The following is a 16,706-nucleotide window of genomic DNA, read 5'->3' as shown; positions in this document are numbered from 1 at the left end:
GCACATTAGCTTCATATATAAAATCCTCTGTAAAACACTGTGCTCCACTGTGCAGCCACCAACAGCACACTTGTCCCTCCTCGTTGACATAATACCGCTCTTCCTCCCTCGCCTGCACTCTCGCAGGGACAAGGTGGAGCTAAGGTGGAGCTCTCCAAGTAAACTTACTGGTGGGCGGTAACATTCGCGGTGAAATGCGCATGCTGCCATCATAAGTTCAGGATATTCAACATGGAGTGTTTTATCACCTATACTTACACTAAGGGGGACCACGAAAACATGACTGAGTATTGTTTTTCCACACTTTGGCGACTGGTAGGGCCTCCAGAGTCCCAAATATAAGTATTGAAATGATTAAAAAGTTGATTTAATGTTTTCATCACTTCTCTCGTATTGACACTCAAAGCTGCTTCACACTACAGTTCTGCATCAGGAGCAGCGTGGGGTTCAGTTTCGTGCCCAAGGGCACATCGGCATGTAGACTTGCGGAGCTTCTGAAATATGAATATTTTCTGCTTCCTTTGCTCCATAAAACATAGAAATCATTCAAACTGAATCATTTTGCTTCGTGGACAAAAACATCATAATTTCCAGAGTTTGACAAACACTGATCAATATTTTTTGACATTTCCTGAAACAAACGACTCATGGATGAATGTTTGAAGCCTGAACCTGTCATTCGTTGACTCACTTTAACTTTGACTGAACGGATAAAAAGTACAGACGATGTTCAGTGTTTTCACAGACGAAGCAAATGTATGAAACGCAGAGAGTGATACTGAAACTCAGAATAGACACACAAAACAGGTTCTTTAAGTGAACTAGTTAAACAGGTGAGTTATAAAGAGATTCTACCTGGAGAGAGAGGAACATGACAGACTGGCTCATGTCGGGGTTTCTACCTCCACCAGAGGGCAGTAATGCAACGTCATGGATGAAAGCTGCGGTTTAGTACGGATGACGACTTTGAAGTGGGAATGACACCTCCTTCATTTATGAGTTAAACATGGAGACTTGCCCTGGTGTAAGGATCATTGTACTGTACGACAGTAAAACACAAACATCTGTAACCTTACTGCAGTTGGTTTGTATCTTACCCGTGATTCTGTTAGGGTTCATTTTCATGTGAACAGTGTCAAGTGAAAAACAACAATACTTCATGATTAGACATAACAAGGTCTGTGTTAGAACTGCAGCGACTCATCGATGACTACATCGAACTGTCCGTCTGTTTGTGGCATTTCTTTACAGTTCTCCGTCTTTTTCTACTTCTTAAATATAAACACTCACCCTTTCTTTCTCCCCATCTCTCTATTAATTCAAGGATTGATGAATTAGTTCTGTCTGTGCTTCCGTCTGTCCACAACACTGTCCTCTAAAGGTCATGGATGATTTTGAACAAAGACACATTACTGTGTGCCAGTGGGACCCGCGTCTGTGCGTTCCTTTAATGTTCTGTGTGACATCACAGATGATGTCACTCACTGCCTGTGAACTACCGCGAAGGATGATGAAAGGAGAGTAATCACGTCCGTCTAATCACATGACTGTCCAACGACAGACAGACGACAGACATGTCAGTGACGAGACCAAGGAGCACTTCACACTGTGGACAGGAGACAGACCACAGACATGAACCCTGAGACGCAGTAACTGCACTGGTAACTAGTATTACTAACTAGTAGTAAAGACAGTAAAGCAAAAACTCCCACAGTCTAAAAACAGAATGGTTGTTTGTCTCTATTGGTGCTTTCTAACTACACAGTTGTAGCTCGGCTCAACCCAGTCTGTTATGGTTTTCCAGGGCTTCATAGCTGCTCCTCCCCGTGGGCGGAGTCATCTCAGCACATCTTTCTTCTTCAGTCACTGAAGTGAACGTGGTCTAAATCCACCTCACTCCTCTGCTAAATGCTGCAGATGAACACACGTCTGACAGCAATTTTTCAGTCTGTTTAACGTTGATCTACAGTTGGACATTGTTGGACAGTTGGACATTGTTGGCTTTGACGTCGCACGCTCATGACACTCTCTGACCAATTAGTGACCGGCAGCCTGATGGCGTCACATTTTAGTATGGGCTCAGCTGAACCTCGTCAGACGCACCAGGTTCTATCACTGAAGGAGAGAAATAAACACAGTAGAAAAGCCTGTGTTGGACTGAAGACCTGTCCAGGGTGTGACCCCACGCACAGCGCCCCCTGTGACCCTCATGTCCAGGATAAAGCAGTAGAACATGGATGGATATTGGTCTGTGACATTTGACAAAATCATCATTTCCAGGTTTCAGAAACAACATTCTACATTTCCTGAACCAAACAATTAACAGATGATTCGAGAAAACAATTGTTATGTTTGTTATGTTCCTACGCATATATATATATATATATATATATATATATATACATATATATCCTTTGTAATGTCTGCCATAAGCTTTCTTATGTAATAATGACAATAAAGTATGTCTGTTATTTTTAATATTTCAGTGTGTGTTGTGCAGATAGGTGTCTGTCTGTCTGTCTTTGTGATGGTGTTGGTGTGTGTGTGAGTGTGATGGTGTGTGTCACAGATTCAGTTTCTCAGCTGGTCTGACAAAGCTAGGCTAATGCTAGCTGCCAGCGAGCTAATGCCGCTAACGGCCATCAGCGCTGTTGCTAACGATAGCAGCGAAAATAACCATAACAACTGCACAAACACGTGACTCGCGTGTTTATAAACGTATAATCACACACCAGCGTGAGTATTGCGTCATAATTCAGTGCGTTTCTTTGATTTCTTCACACGTTAGCTTGAACTTCGTTAGCATTAGTCACTCAGGCTAACTGATTGACTACTAGCTGAAAGCTAACGGCTAACAATAAACACAAAGTGACATCGCGTTGCGTCACAAACAGGAAATTCAAGCGCAAACAAACTTAGCGCACAAACGCGAACATGAGGTCCGGTGCGCGCGGACACTTACTTGGTGAAGTAAAGGTCAGATCCGCACTAAACAAACACGGTCCGGGGCAGCGGCGGCAGAGGCGGCCGTTCACCGGCCACAGGAGCGGGGGCCTGCTGCTTCCTCTGCGGCTCTGCTCGGTGTAAACAAGGCCGAACACACGCCGCTCAGGGCGGATTCACGGCTTTGAAACACAGCAGTGAAACCCGCGGATCCAGATCTTTGAGAAAATAAGAGGTTTGTCTAACAGAAGCGGCGAAATCTGCTCAGTTTTTCACGCTAAATCGCTCTCGATTGTCTTCTCCGGATCTCGACGAAGGTTTCCATTGGACTCCCCGTCGGCGTCAAGTTATCGGAGACAACCGAAGTGTACGGAAGTAAACGATCACTTGTACAAAATCAAAGCCTTCAATGAACACGCGGAGAGAACATCCGGGCAACTTCCGCACGGAGTAAAGCAACGTTGTATTTCATGAACACAGTTTAATTCAAACACAACTAATATGACCTTTCTACACAATTTATTTCATGTTAGACGACGTTTGTTTCTTATGTTGAAAAGTCAAAGTGACAGCGCGCGCATGTAATATTGTGAACTTTACACTCGTGGCGCTGTCGATCCTATCGTCGTCAATGATGCGTTCACGTGCTCGCAGTAAACTCGTAAAACAGCAAATGCATTAAACGCAAAAAAAAATGCTACGTGAATATATAACTGCAGGAAATTGTGTTTATTTTTATTTTGAATTTTTTTTTTTTGACTTTTTTAAAACTGTTCATTCACATGGTTCATGTATGTCACTTTATCGTATTGTACTGTATTATTATTCAAATTCTCTCTCTTTCTGGATGGATGAATGAATGGATGGATGGATGGGTGAAGACAGTCTCCTGAGGTCGTTGAGGTCACTCTGGCATGGAGTCTCACTCCCTCAAACCTCAGTGTGTGGAGCTGTGATTCTGGCTGTTGTTCCTTCATGTCCTGCTGCTGCTGCTGCTGCACGAGGACATCCACACTCTAACGTGACTCCTTCACGCAGGAGGACAAACAAGCAAATCCTCACCCAGCAGCAGCAGGAGGAGAAAGAGCTGGCAGAGGTCAGGGTCTGGAGAATGGATCGGCACATGAGCTGGCATCTGTGGCTGATTTTAAATAAACAATTGTGTCTTTGTCAGTGAAGCAGCAGCAGCAGCAGCAGCAGCAGCAGCAGCAGCAGCAGCAGCAGCAGCAGCAGCAGCAGTTCTGGCTCTGACAGAGAAGAGAGAAGCCAAGTGATGATGGTTCAGTTCATCTTTTATATGAAAGTCCAAAAACAATCAAAGGGAAAGTGAATAAACGTCTTGATTAAAGCACAAATTAAGAATATGTGTTCAAGGTAACTGACAACACTCATTAATAAATAATAAATGTCCATCAAGGCTGAAAAAATGAGAGGAAAAAGAAGAAGAATGAAATGAGACTGGATGAAAACATTCTGATGATTCAGGTGAAATAAACTTCAAATGATGTTTTTGTCTAAGTTTGAATATCATGGTTAGAGAGAGAGAATTAAACATTTAACAAACAGACAAAAGGTTTAAATAAAAGTGGCAAACAAAGACATTTGTCACCACTAGATGTCAGCATTTCTACATAAACGTTTCTGCTCCGTGTGTGTGTGTGTGTGTGTTAGATGCTGATGAATAAAGAAAATGAAATCTGAAAAAATGTAATTCTGTATAAAAACAGTGAAAGGAAGAAACAGCTCAGAGCTGTCAATCATGAACCTGTGAAGCACATTTACATTCACACAGTTGCACTATTGTAACATTTGTAACATGTTCGACCACAGATGTTTATGTACACACACACACACACACACACACACACACAGATATGAGATAAAGACGTGATCATGTGACGTAGGTTTGATGACACCAGCCTGGCTGCAGCTGTAGGGGGCGCTCACACGTTTAAAGCAGCGTGTCCTCACATGTCTCTGCTCACTCGCATAGACTTCAGCTCCTGTTGAGTCGTGGACTGAGTTCCGGACGAGGACGCGGTGCTGGCGTCTTCTGCGGCCTGACCACAGTGCAGGGGGCGGGGCAGTGAGCTGCACAGAGCCTTACGGAACATGGAGCTGGAGAAGATGTAGATGATGGGGTCCAGAGCTGAGTTCAGGAAGTTCAGCCCCAGAGAGACGATGGTGAGCTGAGTGAAGGTGTAGAAGGCGGAGCAGTCCCAGGGGCGGTACGAGCGGACCGCCCACACCCCTATGGTGGTCACCGTGGTGGGCAGGAAGCAGATCAGGAACACCGCCACGATGGCGGCGCACACTCGCATCGCCTTGCGGACTTTGTCGGGTTTTCCAAACTGTCGCTCCTTCAGGAAGCTGGAGATCCTGATGGAGCAGAACGTGAGCATGACCAGCGGCGCCACAAACTCCAGCACCGTGAGGACGCGGTGCATGCCCACCAGCACGACGAGGGCGCGCGACGCCTCTTTGTACGATGTGAAGAAGAAGCACTGGGTTCTGTTACCGCTGCCTTTGATGTGACTGAAGGCCAACATGGGCAGACGAGGGGCGGCGACCAGCAGCCACACCAGCGCCAGCACACACGCGGCCTGGCGTCGCCGCAGCCGCGTCACACGGTGGTGAGGGTGCACGACCTGCAACCACAGCAGAGGTCAAACACATGAACTTATGACAGAGTGAATGTCTGAGCACATCATGTGAGTTCATCCTCAACAAAACTCATCACCCAAACACCCACTGGTGCTTTACAAGTCACCGGTGTACTGTGATGACTCCGCCCACACGGAGGAGGAGCTATGAAGTCATGGAAAACAACGTGACTGAAACTATACGAGCCAATAATGAGACATTATCATGTTTTCACTGGACATTCAACATGTCTTCAGCACAGTTGTTAGAAGACACCACGCTAACGCTAACGCTTTTAGCTTGGAAAAGACATCGTAAACTTGTGGCAAACATCCTAACACCCTAACCCTAACCCTAACACCATGAACGTGATGTTCTCCTGACACTGTAACATCTGCTGAACTGGTCCTGCTCCTGGACCTGGACAGAGAGAAACTCCTCACCTTAAAGTATCGGTAAACTGCCACCACCGTCATGAGTGCGATGCTGGCCGAGCGATTTGAGAACATCAGGAACAGGTTGATCCGGCACAGACCGTCTCCAAACACCCAGTGACCCCTGAGCAAGGCATCGATCCTCAGAGGGAGGCTGACCAGGGCAAAGAAGTCTGCGATGAGCAGGTTGAAGAGGAACAGGTTGTTGGGGTTCCAGGTCTTCAGTTTGAAGCAGAAGATCCACAGAGCCACCACGTTACCCAGAAGGCCCAGCACCACGTCGATGGTGAGAACCGGCGGCAGGATCACGCCCTCCAGCTGTATACCTACAGGTGGACAACCTCCAGGACCAGAACCAGCACCAGGACCAGGGACTGTGGTCGTGGAATTATTGAACATGATTTCAAAGAAAAGACGAGTGTTTGATCTCAGGTGTTGGTGATGTTTGATGGCAATGAGGAAGAAAAAAAAGTTTCAGGACAAAAGTGTCTTCCTTTTTTTCTTCTTCCTGTTTTTTTCTGTGAAAAAAGACCAGAGACAACGTTTATTAAGTTACATGTATACATATATATGGATACATATACATGTGTATATGTATCCATATATATGTATACATACATATATGTATATGTACATATATACAGTGGAGCACCAATTGTGCAAGTTCAACTGTGAGAGACAGAGTGTGAAATCACATTGTTGGATTTTAAAAGAATTTATTTGCAAATGATGGTGGAAAATAAGTATTTGGTCTCAGTACAATGCTCTCACTGATGGAAGGTTTTGGCTCATATCTCACAATACATGGCCCCATTCATTCTTTCCTTAACACGGATCAGTCGTCCTGTCCCCTTTGCAGCATGATGTTTCCACCCCCATGCTTCACAGTAGGTATGGTGTTCTTGAGATGCAACTCAGCATTCTTCTTCCTCCAAACAACGAGTTGAGTTTGTACCAAAAAGTTCTATTTTGGTTTCATGTGACCACATGACATTCTCCCAATCCTCTTCTGGATCATCCATATGGTCTCTGGCAAACTTCAGACAGGCCTGGACATGTACTGGCTTAAGAAGGGGGACACGTCTGGTACTGCAGGATTTGAGTCCCTGTCGGTGTAGTGTGTTACTGATGGTAACATTTGTTACTTTGGTCCCAGGTCTCTGCAGGTCCTTCACCAGGTCCCCCCGGGTAGTTCTGGGATTTTTGCTCACCATTCTCATGATCATTTTGACCCCACGGGATGAGATCTTGTGTGGAGCCCCAGATTGAGGGAGATTATCAATGATCTTGAATGTCTTCCATTTTCTAATAATTGCTCCGACAGTTGATTTATTCACACCAAGCTGCTTGCCTAGTGTAGATTCACTCTTCCAAGACTGGTGCAGGTCTACAATTTTGTTCCTGGTGTCCTTCGACAGCTCTTTGGTCTTGGCCGTGGTGGAGTTTGGACTCTGACTGTTTGAGGTTGTGGACAGGTGTCTTTTATACAGATAACGAGTTCAAACAGGTGCCATTAATACAGGGAACGAGTGGAGGACAGAAGAGCTTCTTAAAGAAGAAGTTACTGGTCTGTGAGAGCCAGAGATCTTGCTTGTTTGTAGGTGACCAAATACTTATTTTCCACCATCATTTACAAATAAATTCTTTAAACATCTTATATGTGATTTACAGTTGAAGTGTATCTATGATGAAAATTACAGACCTCTGTCATCATTTTAAGTGGGAGAACTTGCACAATCGGTGGCTGAGAACACAATGTAACTCCAAGTCAATCCCACTTCTGTGAAATCAAACTGTCCACAGGAAGCAACACTGATTGACAATCACTTTCACATTCTGTTGTGCAAATGGAATCGACAACAGGTGGAAATTATAGGCAATTAGCAAGACACCCCCAATAAAGGAGTGGTTCTGCAGGAAAATGACCTCCAGCAGGTCACAAATGTGCATGTGTCCGCTCAAACGGTCAGAAACAGACTCCATGAGGGTGGTATGAGGGCCTGACGTCCACAGGTGGGGGTTGTGCTTACAGCCCAACACCGTGCAGGACGTTTGGCATTCGCCACTGGTGCCCTGTGCTCTTCACAGATGAAAGCAGGTTCACACTGAGCACATGTGACAGACGTGACAGAGTCTGGAGACGGCGTGGAGAACGTTCTGCTGCCTGCAACATCCTCCAGCATGAGCGGTTTGACAGTGGGTCGGTAATGGTGTGGGGTGGCATTTCTCCATGTGCTCGCCAGAGGTAGTCTGACTGCCATTAGGTACCCAGATGAGATCTTCAGACCCCTCGTGAGACCATATGCTGGTGCGGTTGGCCCTGGATTCCTCCTAATGCAAGACAATGCTAGACCTCATGTGGCTGGAGTGTGTCAGCAGTTCCTGCAAGACGAAGGCATTGATGCCATGGACTGGCCTACCCGTTCCCCAGACCTGAATCCAATTGAGCACATCTGGGACCACATGTCTCACTCCATCCACCAACGCCACAGACTGTGAGTTGGCGGATGCTTTAGTCCAGGTCTGGGAGGAGATCCCTCAGGAGACCATCCGACCTCATCAGGAGCATGCCCAGGCGTTGTAGGGAGGTCATACAGGCACGTGGAGGCCACACACACTACTGAGCCTCATTTTGATTTGTTTTACGGACATTACATTAAAGTGTTCCCTTTATTCTTTTGAGCAGTGTACTTTTCCCCACTATACATACATACATGTGTGTGTGTGTGTATGTATGTATGTATGTATGTATGTATGTATGTATGTATGTATGTATATATATATACATACATACATACATAAAACATGTCATGAAAACATGACAATTATTATTTATTAATTTGATATTAAATTATTTAAAGTGACAGAATTTCTAGTTTCTTTTACTTAACTAATCAAACTGAATTATTTATATAAAATTTCCCATTAAAACATAAAAACTACTCTGTAATTGTACAAACAAAAAAGAATCCCTCACCCACCAGTCGTCTCGTTCACCCGTTCACTGGTTCACCTGTTCACTGACAGTTGTATGAATGAGTGAAGGCTGTGTGACTCTGTCTTTATGTTCCTGTTCTTTCACCATCAACAACATGACGTCACAAACATCAGACAATTTCTCAACATGTTTCGCAAGTGTTCATGTTTTTACATTCATGTATTCATTCATCTATAAAACTGTAAACATGGGAAAACATCTCTGACTAACAATAATAATAAATATTAATCTTAGATTGTAATTGATTTCAAATCTTTTATTTTTTAAACTCTGTGTTAGTGATGCTAACGCTACTGTAGCTGTGCTAGCACGCCATGGTTAGCTACAACAACGCTGTTAGGTCAAACTGTGAGGTTGTATTTATAAAACGCACAGTAATAAAAACAGTTACTCGGCTAAAGGTTTTAAAAATAATCTGTGATTTTTATCACTAACGATTCACAGATTATTAGCAAACGTCTGACACCGATGCTAATGTTAGCATGCGTAGAAAACTGTACATGTTTTATATTTATATGATCAAATATGTGCATATTTACTCACAGAGCACAGGAATATACTGAAAATGAAACAGGAAACTCAAATAAATCCCAAATGTAAGAAATGACGACACAGAAATATAAGATTATTTTCACTCCTTTTAAAAAAATAATCTGAGTAAACAAAAAACAAAATAAATATTTGTTAAAAAATGAAAATTCAGTTCATTTAAATAAACCTTCATAAAGTCTTGTACATGTGCAAAAGTGATCCAGATTATCACATTTACTGTCAAAACAAACATCGAGAGTTATTCTGATTTAGAAGAAATTCATCCAGCTGTTAGTGAAGTGATGAACTCACCGTGTGAAGAATGTGACGATGGGAAGGGAACGTGTTTATATTTCTGCAGACAAACGTCTCAACAACACAAGAACATATATACAAGTCAATGAATTAGACTCCGCCCACTTTCACCAAACATAGAAAATGTTGTTTGAGTCTTAAAAAAAACACACAAAGGTCACAGAGCTGGTGACAACATGACAGGATGTTTCACTCACACGTTCAGAACAAACTGTGACGAGTGATGAAATCACAGCAGAAAAACAGGAAGTGTAGAAATCCCAGAGTTCACTTTGTTTCTGATGGAGGAATGAATGAATGATGACGCAGTGAGCTGCAATGAAAAATAACTCCTTCATGTCATCAATCTGTTAATCTCTCTATAAATGTTAGTGTCAGATTCTTCACGTTTCCTCTGTTTCCTGCTCAACACAAACAGTCAGATTACAGATTACAGATGATAAAACAGTGATTCATGTTTCTGTGTCTCATGTCGCGTCAGATTATAATCTTTCAGCAGTCTGAAAAAGTGACAATTTTACACTAAAACATGGAGATTAACACCTGGACTGGTAGATTTACATTAATCTCCCTAGATTAAGACCTCCTGCTCTCATGGATCAATGCTTGTCTTTTGTAGATTAAGACTGGTCCAGGTCAACTAAGATCAGGACAAGAGGATTAAGACGTGTCGTCAAACGTGTAGATTAAGATCAATCCAGGTTAATTCCAGTTGTTTAAAACATTTCCTTTCCTCTTGACCACAGAGCTGTCCCAGATTAAGACACATTTTCAAACAAACGCCCCCTAGTGTTCACATGAGTAACAGCAGATGCTCCAGATTAAGATTGAGGCAATTTCTCAATACTCAAGTATGTAAGTTTGTATGTATTGTTCTGCTGTTTGAATGGTGGCTGCAGCCTCACTAGCGCCACCTACGGTGTTGATAAATGAACATATGAAATACTTTTAATAAATGCATATATATGTTGTTATTATTTTTACATTTTAAATATTTAACTTCATTTATTAATTTATTTCTATTAAAATATACACTACAAATAATACAATGTGGAAAATAGATATAGTACAGCATTGTAGAGTAGCATATATACTATATATATACATATATTACTCTATAAACATATAATGTGTACAAATATATACTACTCTACATATCTAATATTTACATATATTTAAATACAGATACAGTGACCGTGCGACTTTAATATAAATCTAACATTCAAAGTTAAAATAAATAAATAAAACATTAATAATATACAAACTTTCAAACTGTCAGGTCAAAACGTTTCCATTAAAATCAAAATAACACGTCAACAACAAATCTATGGATCACACCGAGCATCTAATGACAGCGACGTCTGAGGCTGATGACGTTTTCACAAGTACGGGAGTACACAAGTACGCACAAGTACACACTAGTACACACTAGTACAGATATTGAGAAACGGCCAGAGAAACTGCTTCTTCATAAATGACGTCACAAACGTGAAGCAAGTGTCTTTTTATTATTTTTCACCATTTCATTTCTTTGATTTTAAGAAACAAGATCATTAACATTCATGTTTAATATTTAGGAACGCACACACACACGCACACACACACACACGCACGCACGCACGCACGCACGCACGCACACACGCGAGTTCAGCTCGGTGACGTAAAGAATCTTCTTCCAGGTTCGACTCGACTGAAACATAAAGATTAAATCAGGGTTACATTCACATTTATCTTCAAAGTAACAATATTTACATTTTTATAATGTATATACGTGTATAAAAGTTTGTGTTTTTTCTAACATGGAAACAACAAAGAGTGTCTCACATGTTGGACACAGTGTGTCCCTGCTGTCTGCTGCTGCGTCCTCTCACTGATCCTCTGTTTGTGTGACTTTTATAAAAAGAGTTGAGTTCAGGAGAAGTTAACGGCTCAAACAGACGACCTGCAAACACACACACACACACGTTAGAAACACACACACACACACACACACGTTAGAAACACACAAAAACACACAACACACACATTAAAAACACACACAACACACGCAACAACACACACACACACACACACACACACACACGTTAGAAACACACACACACACACGCGTTAAACACACACACACACGTTGGAAACACACACACACACACACGCTTGGAAACACACACACACACAAAACACGGAAACACACACACACACACACGTTGGAAACACAAACACACACACAAACACACACACACACTAAACACACACACACACACAAACACGCTTAGAAACACACACATTAGAAACACAGAAACACAGACACATGTTGAAAAACACACACACACACACACACACACTACACACAAAACACACACACACTAGAAAGACACACACATCACACAGAAACACACACAAAACACACACACACACACACACACACACACACACTAGAAACACACACACACAAACACACACACACACGAAAACACACACACACTAGAAACACACAAACACTAGAAACACACACACACACACACGTTGAAACAAAACACAAAACACACACACACACACGTTGAAACAAACACACACACACAACAAACAAACACACACAAACTTAAATACACACGCTTAAAACACACGTTAGAAACACACACACACACGTTAGAAAACACACACAACACACACGTTGGATACACACACACACCGTTAGAAACACACTAGAAAGACACACACGTTATAAACACACACACACACCGCTAAACACACACACTAAAACACACACACAGAAAGACACACACCGTTGAAACACACACACACACACATTGAAACACACACACACACACACACACGCTTAAAACACACACACACACACACACACACACACACACACACACACACACACACACACTTAAACACACACACACAAACACACACAAAACACACACACTTAAAAACACACACACACGCGAAAACACACACACACACACAACACACACAACACACACACACACGTTAGAAACACACACGTTAAAACACACACACACACACGTTGGAAACACACACACACACACGTTAGAAACACACACACAAACGTTGAAACACACACACACACACACACGTTGGAAACACACACACACACACACACACACGTCACACACACACACACACGTTGGAAACACACACACACACGCTGAAACACACACACAAACACAGAAACACAGACACATGTTGAAAAACACACACACACACACACACACACTAGAAACACACACACACTAGAAACACACACACACAGAAAGACACACAAACACACAAAACACACAATAGAAAACACACACACACACACACACATTAGAAACACACACACACACTAGAAACACACACACACAAACACACACACACTAGAAACACACAAACACTAGAACACACACACACACACACGTTGGAAACAAACACACAAAACACACACACACACGCGAAACAAACACACACACAAATACACACACACACACGTTGGAAACAAACACACAAACTTGAAATACACGTTAAAACACACACACAATTAAAACACACACAACACACACGCGTTGGATACACACACACGTTAGAAACACACTAGAAAGACACACATAAACACACACACGTTAAACACACACTAGAAACACACACAGAACACCTGCGTTAAACACACACACACTGCGTTGAAACACACACTAGAAACACACACACACAAACACACACAAAAAAAACACACACACGCGGAAACACACACAAACACACACACACTAGAAACACACACACAAACACACACACAAACACACACACTAAACACACACACACACTAGAAACACACACACACACTAGAAACACACAAACACTAGAAACACACACACACCTGAAACACACACACACACACAGAAACACACACACACACACGCTGGAAACAAACACACACACACACACGTTAGAAACACACACACACTTGAAACACACACACACACACACACACACACACAAACACACGCACACACACACACAGAAACACACGCGCACACACAGAAACACACACACACACACAAACACACACTTGAAACACACACACACTTACACAAACACACACACACGAAAACACAAACACACACACCGTTAAAACACACACACACACACTAGAAACACACACACTAGAAACACACACACGCTGAAACACACACACACAAACACCTGCGTTAGAAACACACACACATCACAAAACACACACACACACACAGAAACACACACACACGTTAGAAACACACACACACAACACACACAAACACACACACACTAGAAACACACACACGCTAGAACACACACACACACACACACACACACACAAACAAACACACACACACACACAAAACACACACACACACACACAAAACACACAAACGCTGCACACGCGTAAAACACACACCACACACGTTGGATACACACACACCACACCACACACACACACGCACACACAGAAACACACACACTAGAAACACACACACACGTTGAAACACACACACACACGCTGAAACACACACACTAGAAACACACACACGTTGAAACACACACATTGAAACACACACACACACAAACACACAGAAACACACACAGAAAACACACACACAAACACACACAGAAAAACACACACGCTACACACACACACACACTAGAAACACGAAACACACACACACAAAAACACACAAACACTAGAAACACACACACACAAACAAACACACACAGAAACACACACACACACACACACACACACTTACACACACACACACACACACAGAAACACACACACACTACACACAACACACCACATGGAAACACACACATCTCACACACGCAACACACACACACACGTTGGAAACACACACATGCACGTTAGAAACACACACGTTAGAAACACACACCGTGGCTGTCCTGCGGTCCACAGGTCTTACTGGTGGAGGACAGTGGAGTCTCCGCGTGGACGGCGAGGACTTGTCTCCAGTAGTCTTCAGGGAGAGACAGCAGTCGACAAATCACCTGAGGACACAAAGATCTGAAGAATCTAATTTAATCTAATCTAATCCCTTTTTACTGTAAATATTCATCATTATTAGTCTAATTTCACAGAATAAAGCGGATTATAATCACATTACATATAAATGATTTATTGATGTTCTAAATTGAGTCTCTGTCATTTGTCATGTTAAAAAAAGTTGCACAGGCCCACTGACCCTGACCTCTGACCTCTGACCTTTGGCTGGGTGTTTGTGTCTCTCATGATGGTCGTTGGCGACGGCTCAGACATCCCATGACCCACGACGGTCGGTCCAAACACACGAGCCAAATTATTCTGGTCCATCTGACAACGAGGACTCTTCATGACTCTAAAAACATGGGATTAACACAGATTAGAATAATAAACTCAACAGGATTTACAATGAATAAAAGTGACACACACACACACAGTGTCACTAAGTTCTAATGTCTGATTTTCAGCATTTGAAATATTTCATTTAGACTTAACTCAGTGACACAAAGTGACCACACGAGGCAGCAGAGGACCAGCAGCTAAAATCTCTGGTTTTCTCTATGGGTGTGTGTGTGTGTGTGTGTGTGTGTGTGTGTGTCTCACTTGTGTAAGTGCAGCATGAGAAAAGCCAGAGTGTCTCTGTTGGCTTTGGGGAGTTCAGCGATGGCCTGGTAGACGACGGCTGAGCTGCTGTCTTCATCAGGCAGTTCTGAAACGGTGAAGTGGATTTAAAAAAACAAAAATAATAATTTAACATTAAGGTGGAAGCGTTGCCATGGTAACCTGAGGCCTCCATGAACGTCCTGTGCAGCTTGAAGGTAACGAGCGGCTCCTTGAGTTTCCTCAGAAAGTCCTTCAACAGTCCACAGAGGACGTGGACGTCGGACACTTTACTCAACATGAGCGCAGTTTTTCCCTGAAGGAAACGATCTCTGAGCTCCTTCACCAGACGCTCGCCGCCGGGGACGCGGTACAGTCCTCGCTGAGGACGACGGAGACAAAGGACAGACACAGACAAACTCAACACCTGACACATGTAAGTGATGGAAATAGAGTCCATAAAGATAATGTTAATAACGGTTTTAACAAACTTGACTGATGTAGAATAGCACTAACTACTCATTACTTAACTACAACTAATCATTACTTAGTTATTATTATTAATAATAATAATAATAATAATAATAATAATAATAATAATAATAAGAAGAAGAAGAAGAAGAAGAAGAAATTAGGAATTAAAACATTAATTAACATTAACTAAATACTTATTACAGCATTGACTGGATTTATATTGATATTAACCACAGTAACTAGAGTTCCAACAGCATTAGCATTCATGTGTTCACCTCATCCAGGCCCCGCCTCTCGATCTCACTCACACACTCGATGATCAGGCGAGGGACTCGCGGATGAGTGGGCGGAGCAAAACTCTCCAATAGATCCTGACAGGAAACGTTTATGTAAATGAGTTACTGTCATTTAAATTAGGGGGTGGGTAAGCCACGCCCCTCTGCTGTGTTACATAAAGGTGGTACAAACACAGACCTGTGTCATGTGACCTGTACCTCCTGCTGCAGACGAGCAGTCGCCGATGAACTTGTGTTTACACTCGGGGTGAGCGACTGCGCGGCAGCTCCTGCACTTCACCGCCATTCTCCCGAAGCGGATCCTCTTCCCGCACGGCAAACACGTCTCTGGCCGGATCACCTGCAGGAACCACGTCACACAAAACAACCACGTCATGGAAACAACCGCGTCACATGAAACAACCACGTCATGGAAACAACCGCGTTACATGGAA

The 16,706-nt window shown here is 42.8% G+C and overlaps 2 protein-coding genes and 1 long non-coding RNA gene across 4 annotated transcripts; all 3 read right to left on the bottom strand.

Moving 5' to 3' along the window:
- Positions 1–4,514: 4,514 nt before the first annotated feature.
- LOC122762643 (hydroxycarboxylic acid receptor 2-like) lies at positions 4,515–6,525 on the bottom strand. The gene is made up of 2 exons (XM_044017833.1): positions 6,030–6,525; positions 4,515–5,591 (listed from the first exon to the last, which is right to left on the bottom strand). Exons 1-2 carry the CDS (start codon positions 6,417–6,419, stop codon positions 4,911–4,913), a joined length of 1,071 nt encoding a protein of 356 aa, XP_043873768.1. The 5' UTR covers positions 6,420–6,525; the 3' UTR covers positions 4,515–4,910.
- A 2,476-nt stretch (positions 6,526–9,001) lies between these two features.
- LOC122762645 lies at positions 9,002–10,150 on the bottom strand. The gene is made up of 2 exons (XR_006358744.1): positions 9,862–10,150; positions 9,002–9,095 (listed from the first exon to the last, which is right to left on the bottom strand). It is a non-coding gene; the product is annotated as an uncharacterized LOC122762645 (long non-coding RNA).
- Positions 10,151–11,268: 1,118 nt separating this feature from the next.
- Positions 11,269–16,697, bottom strand: LOC122762644 (rac GTPase-activating protein 1-like). 2 transcript variants are annotated; one of them, XM_044017834.1, is made up of 8 exons: positions 16,451–16,697; positions 16,252–16,347; positions 15,686–15,929; positions 15,506–15,611; positions 15,125–15,257; positions 14,796–14,910; positions 11,689–11,806; positions 11,269–11,554 (listed from the first exon to the last, which is right to left on the bottom strand). In XM_044017834.1, the coding sequence occupies exons 1-8, from the start codon at positions 16,646–16,648 to the stop codon at positions 11,512–11,514; spliced, it is 1,053 nt and encodes a 350-aa protein (XP_043873769.1). In that variant the 5' UTR covers positions 16,649–16,697; the 3' UTR covers positions 11,269–11,511. The 2 variants fall into 2 exon arrangements, with proteins under 2 accessions (XP_043873769.1, XP_043873770.1); XM_044017835.1 differs by having other exon boundaries at positions 11,270–11,554; positions 15,686–15,884.
- Positions 16,698–16,706: the final 9 nt, after the last annotated feature.

Source organism: Solea senegalensis, unplaced genomic scaffold, assembly GCF_019176455.1.
Source record: "Solea senegalensis isolate Sse05_10M unplaced genomic scaffold, IFAPA_SoseM_1 scf7180000015895, whole genome shotgun sequence".
Lineage (NCBI taxonomy): Eukaryota > Metazoa > Chordata > Actinopteri > Pleuronectiformes > Soleidae > Solea > Solea senegalensis.
Note: the sequence above shows the minus strand (reverse complement) of the source record. Positions and strands in the feature narration are given on the sequence as shown.

Excerpts from the sequence above, each read along its gene's own strand:
- LOC122762643 (XM_044017833.1), bottom strand. The coding sequence starts at position 6,419 with ATGTTCAATAATTCCACGACCACAGTCCCTGGTCCTGGTGCTGGTTCT. Across the intron at positions 5,592-6,029 it reads CAGTTTACCGATACTTTAAG|GTCGTGCACCCTCACCACCG; the intron begins GTGAGGAGTTTC and ends CTGTGGTTGCAG.
- LOC122762644 (XM_044017834.1), bottom strand. The coding sequence starts at position 16,648 with ATGACGTGGTTGTTTTGTGTGACGTGGTTCCTGCAGGTGATCCGGCCA. Across the intron at positions 14,911-15,124 it reads ACACAAACACCCAGCCAAAG|GTGATTTGTCGACTGCTGTC; the intron begins GTCAGAGGTCAG and ends TTGTGTCCTCAG. Across the intron at positions 11,807-14,795 it reads TGGACCGCAGGACAGCCACG|GTCGTCTGTTTGAGCCGTTA; the intron begins GTGTGTGTTTCT and ends GTGTGTTTGCAG.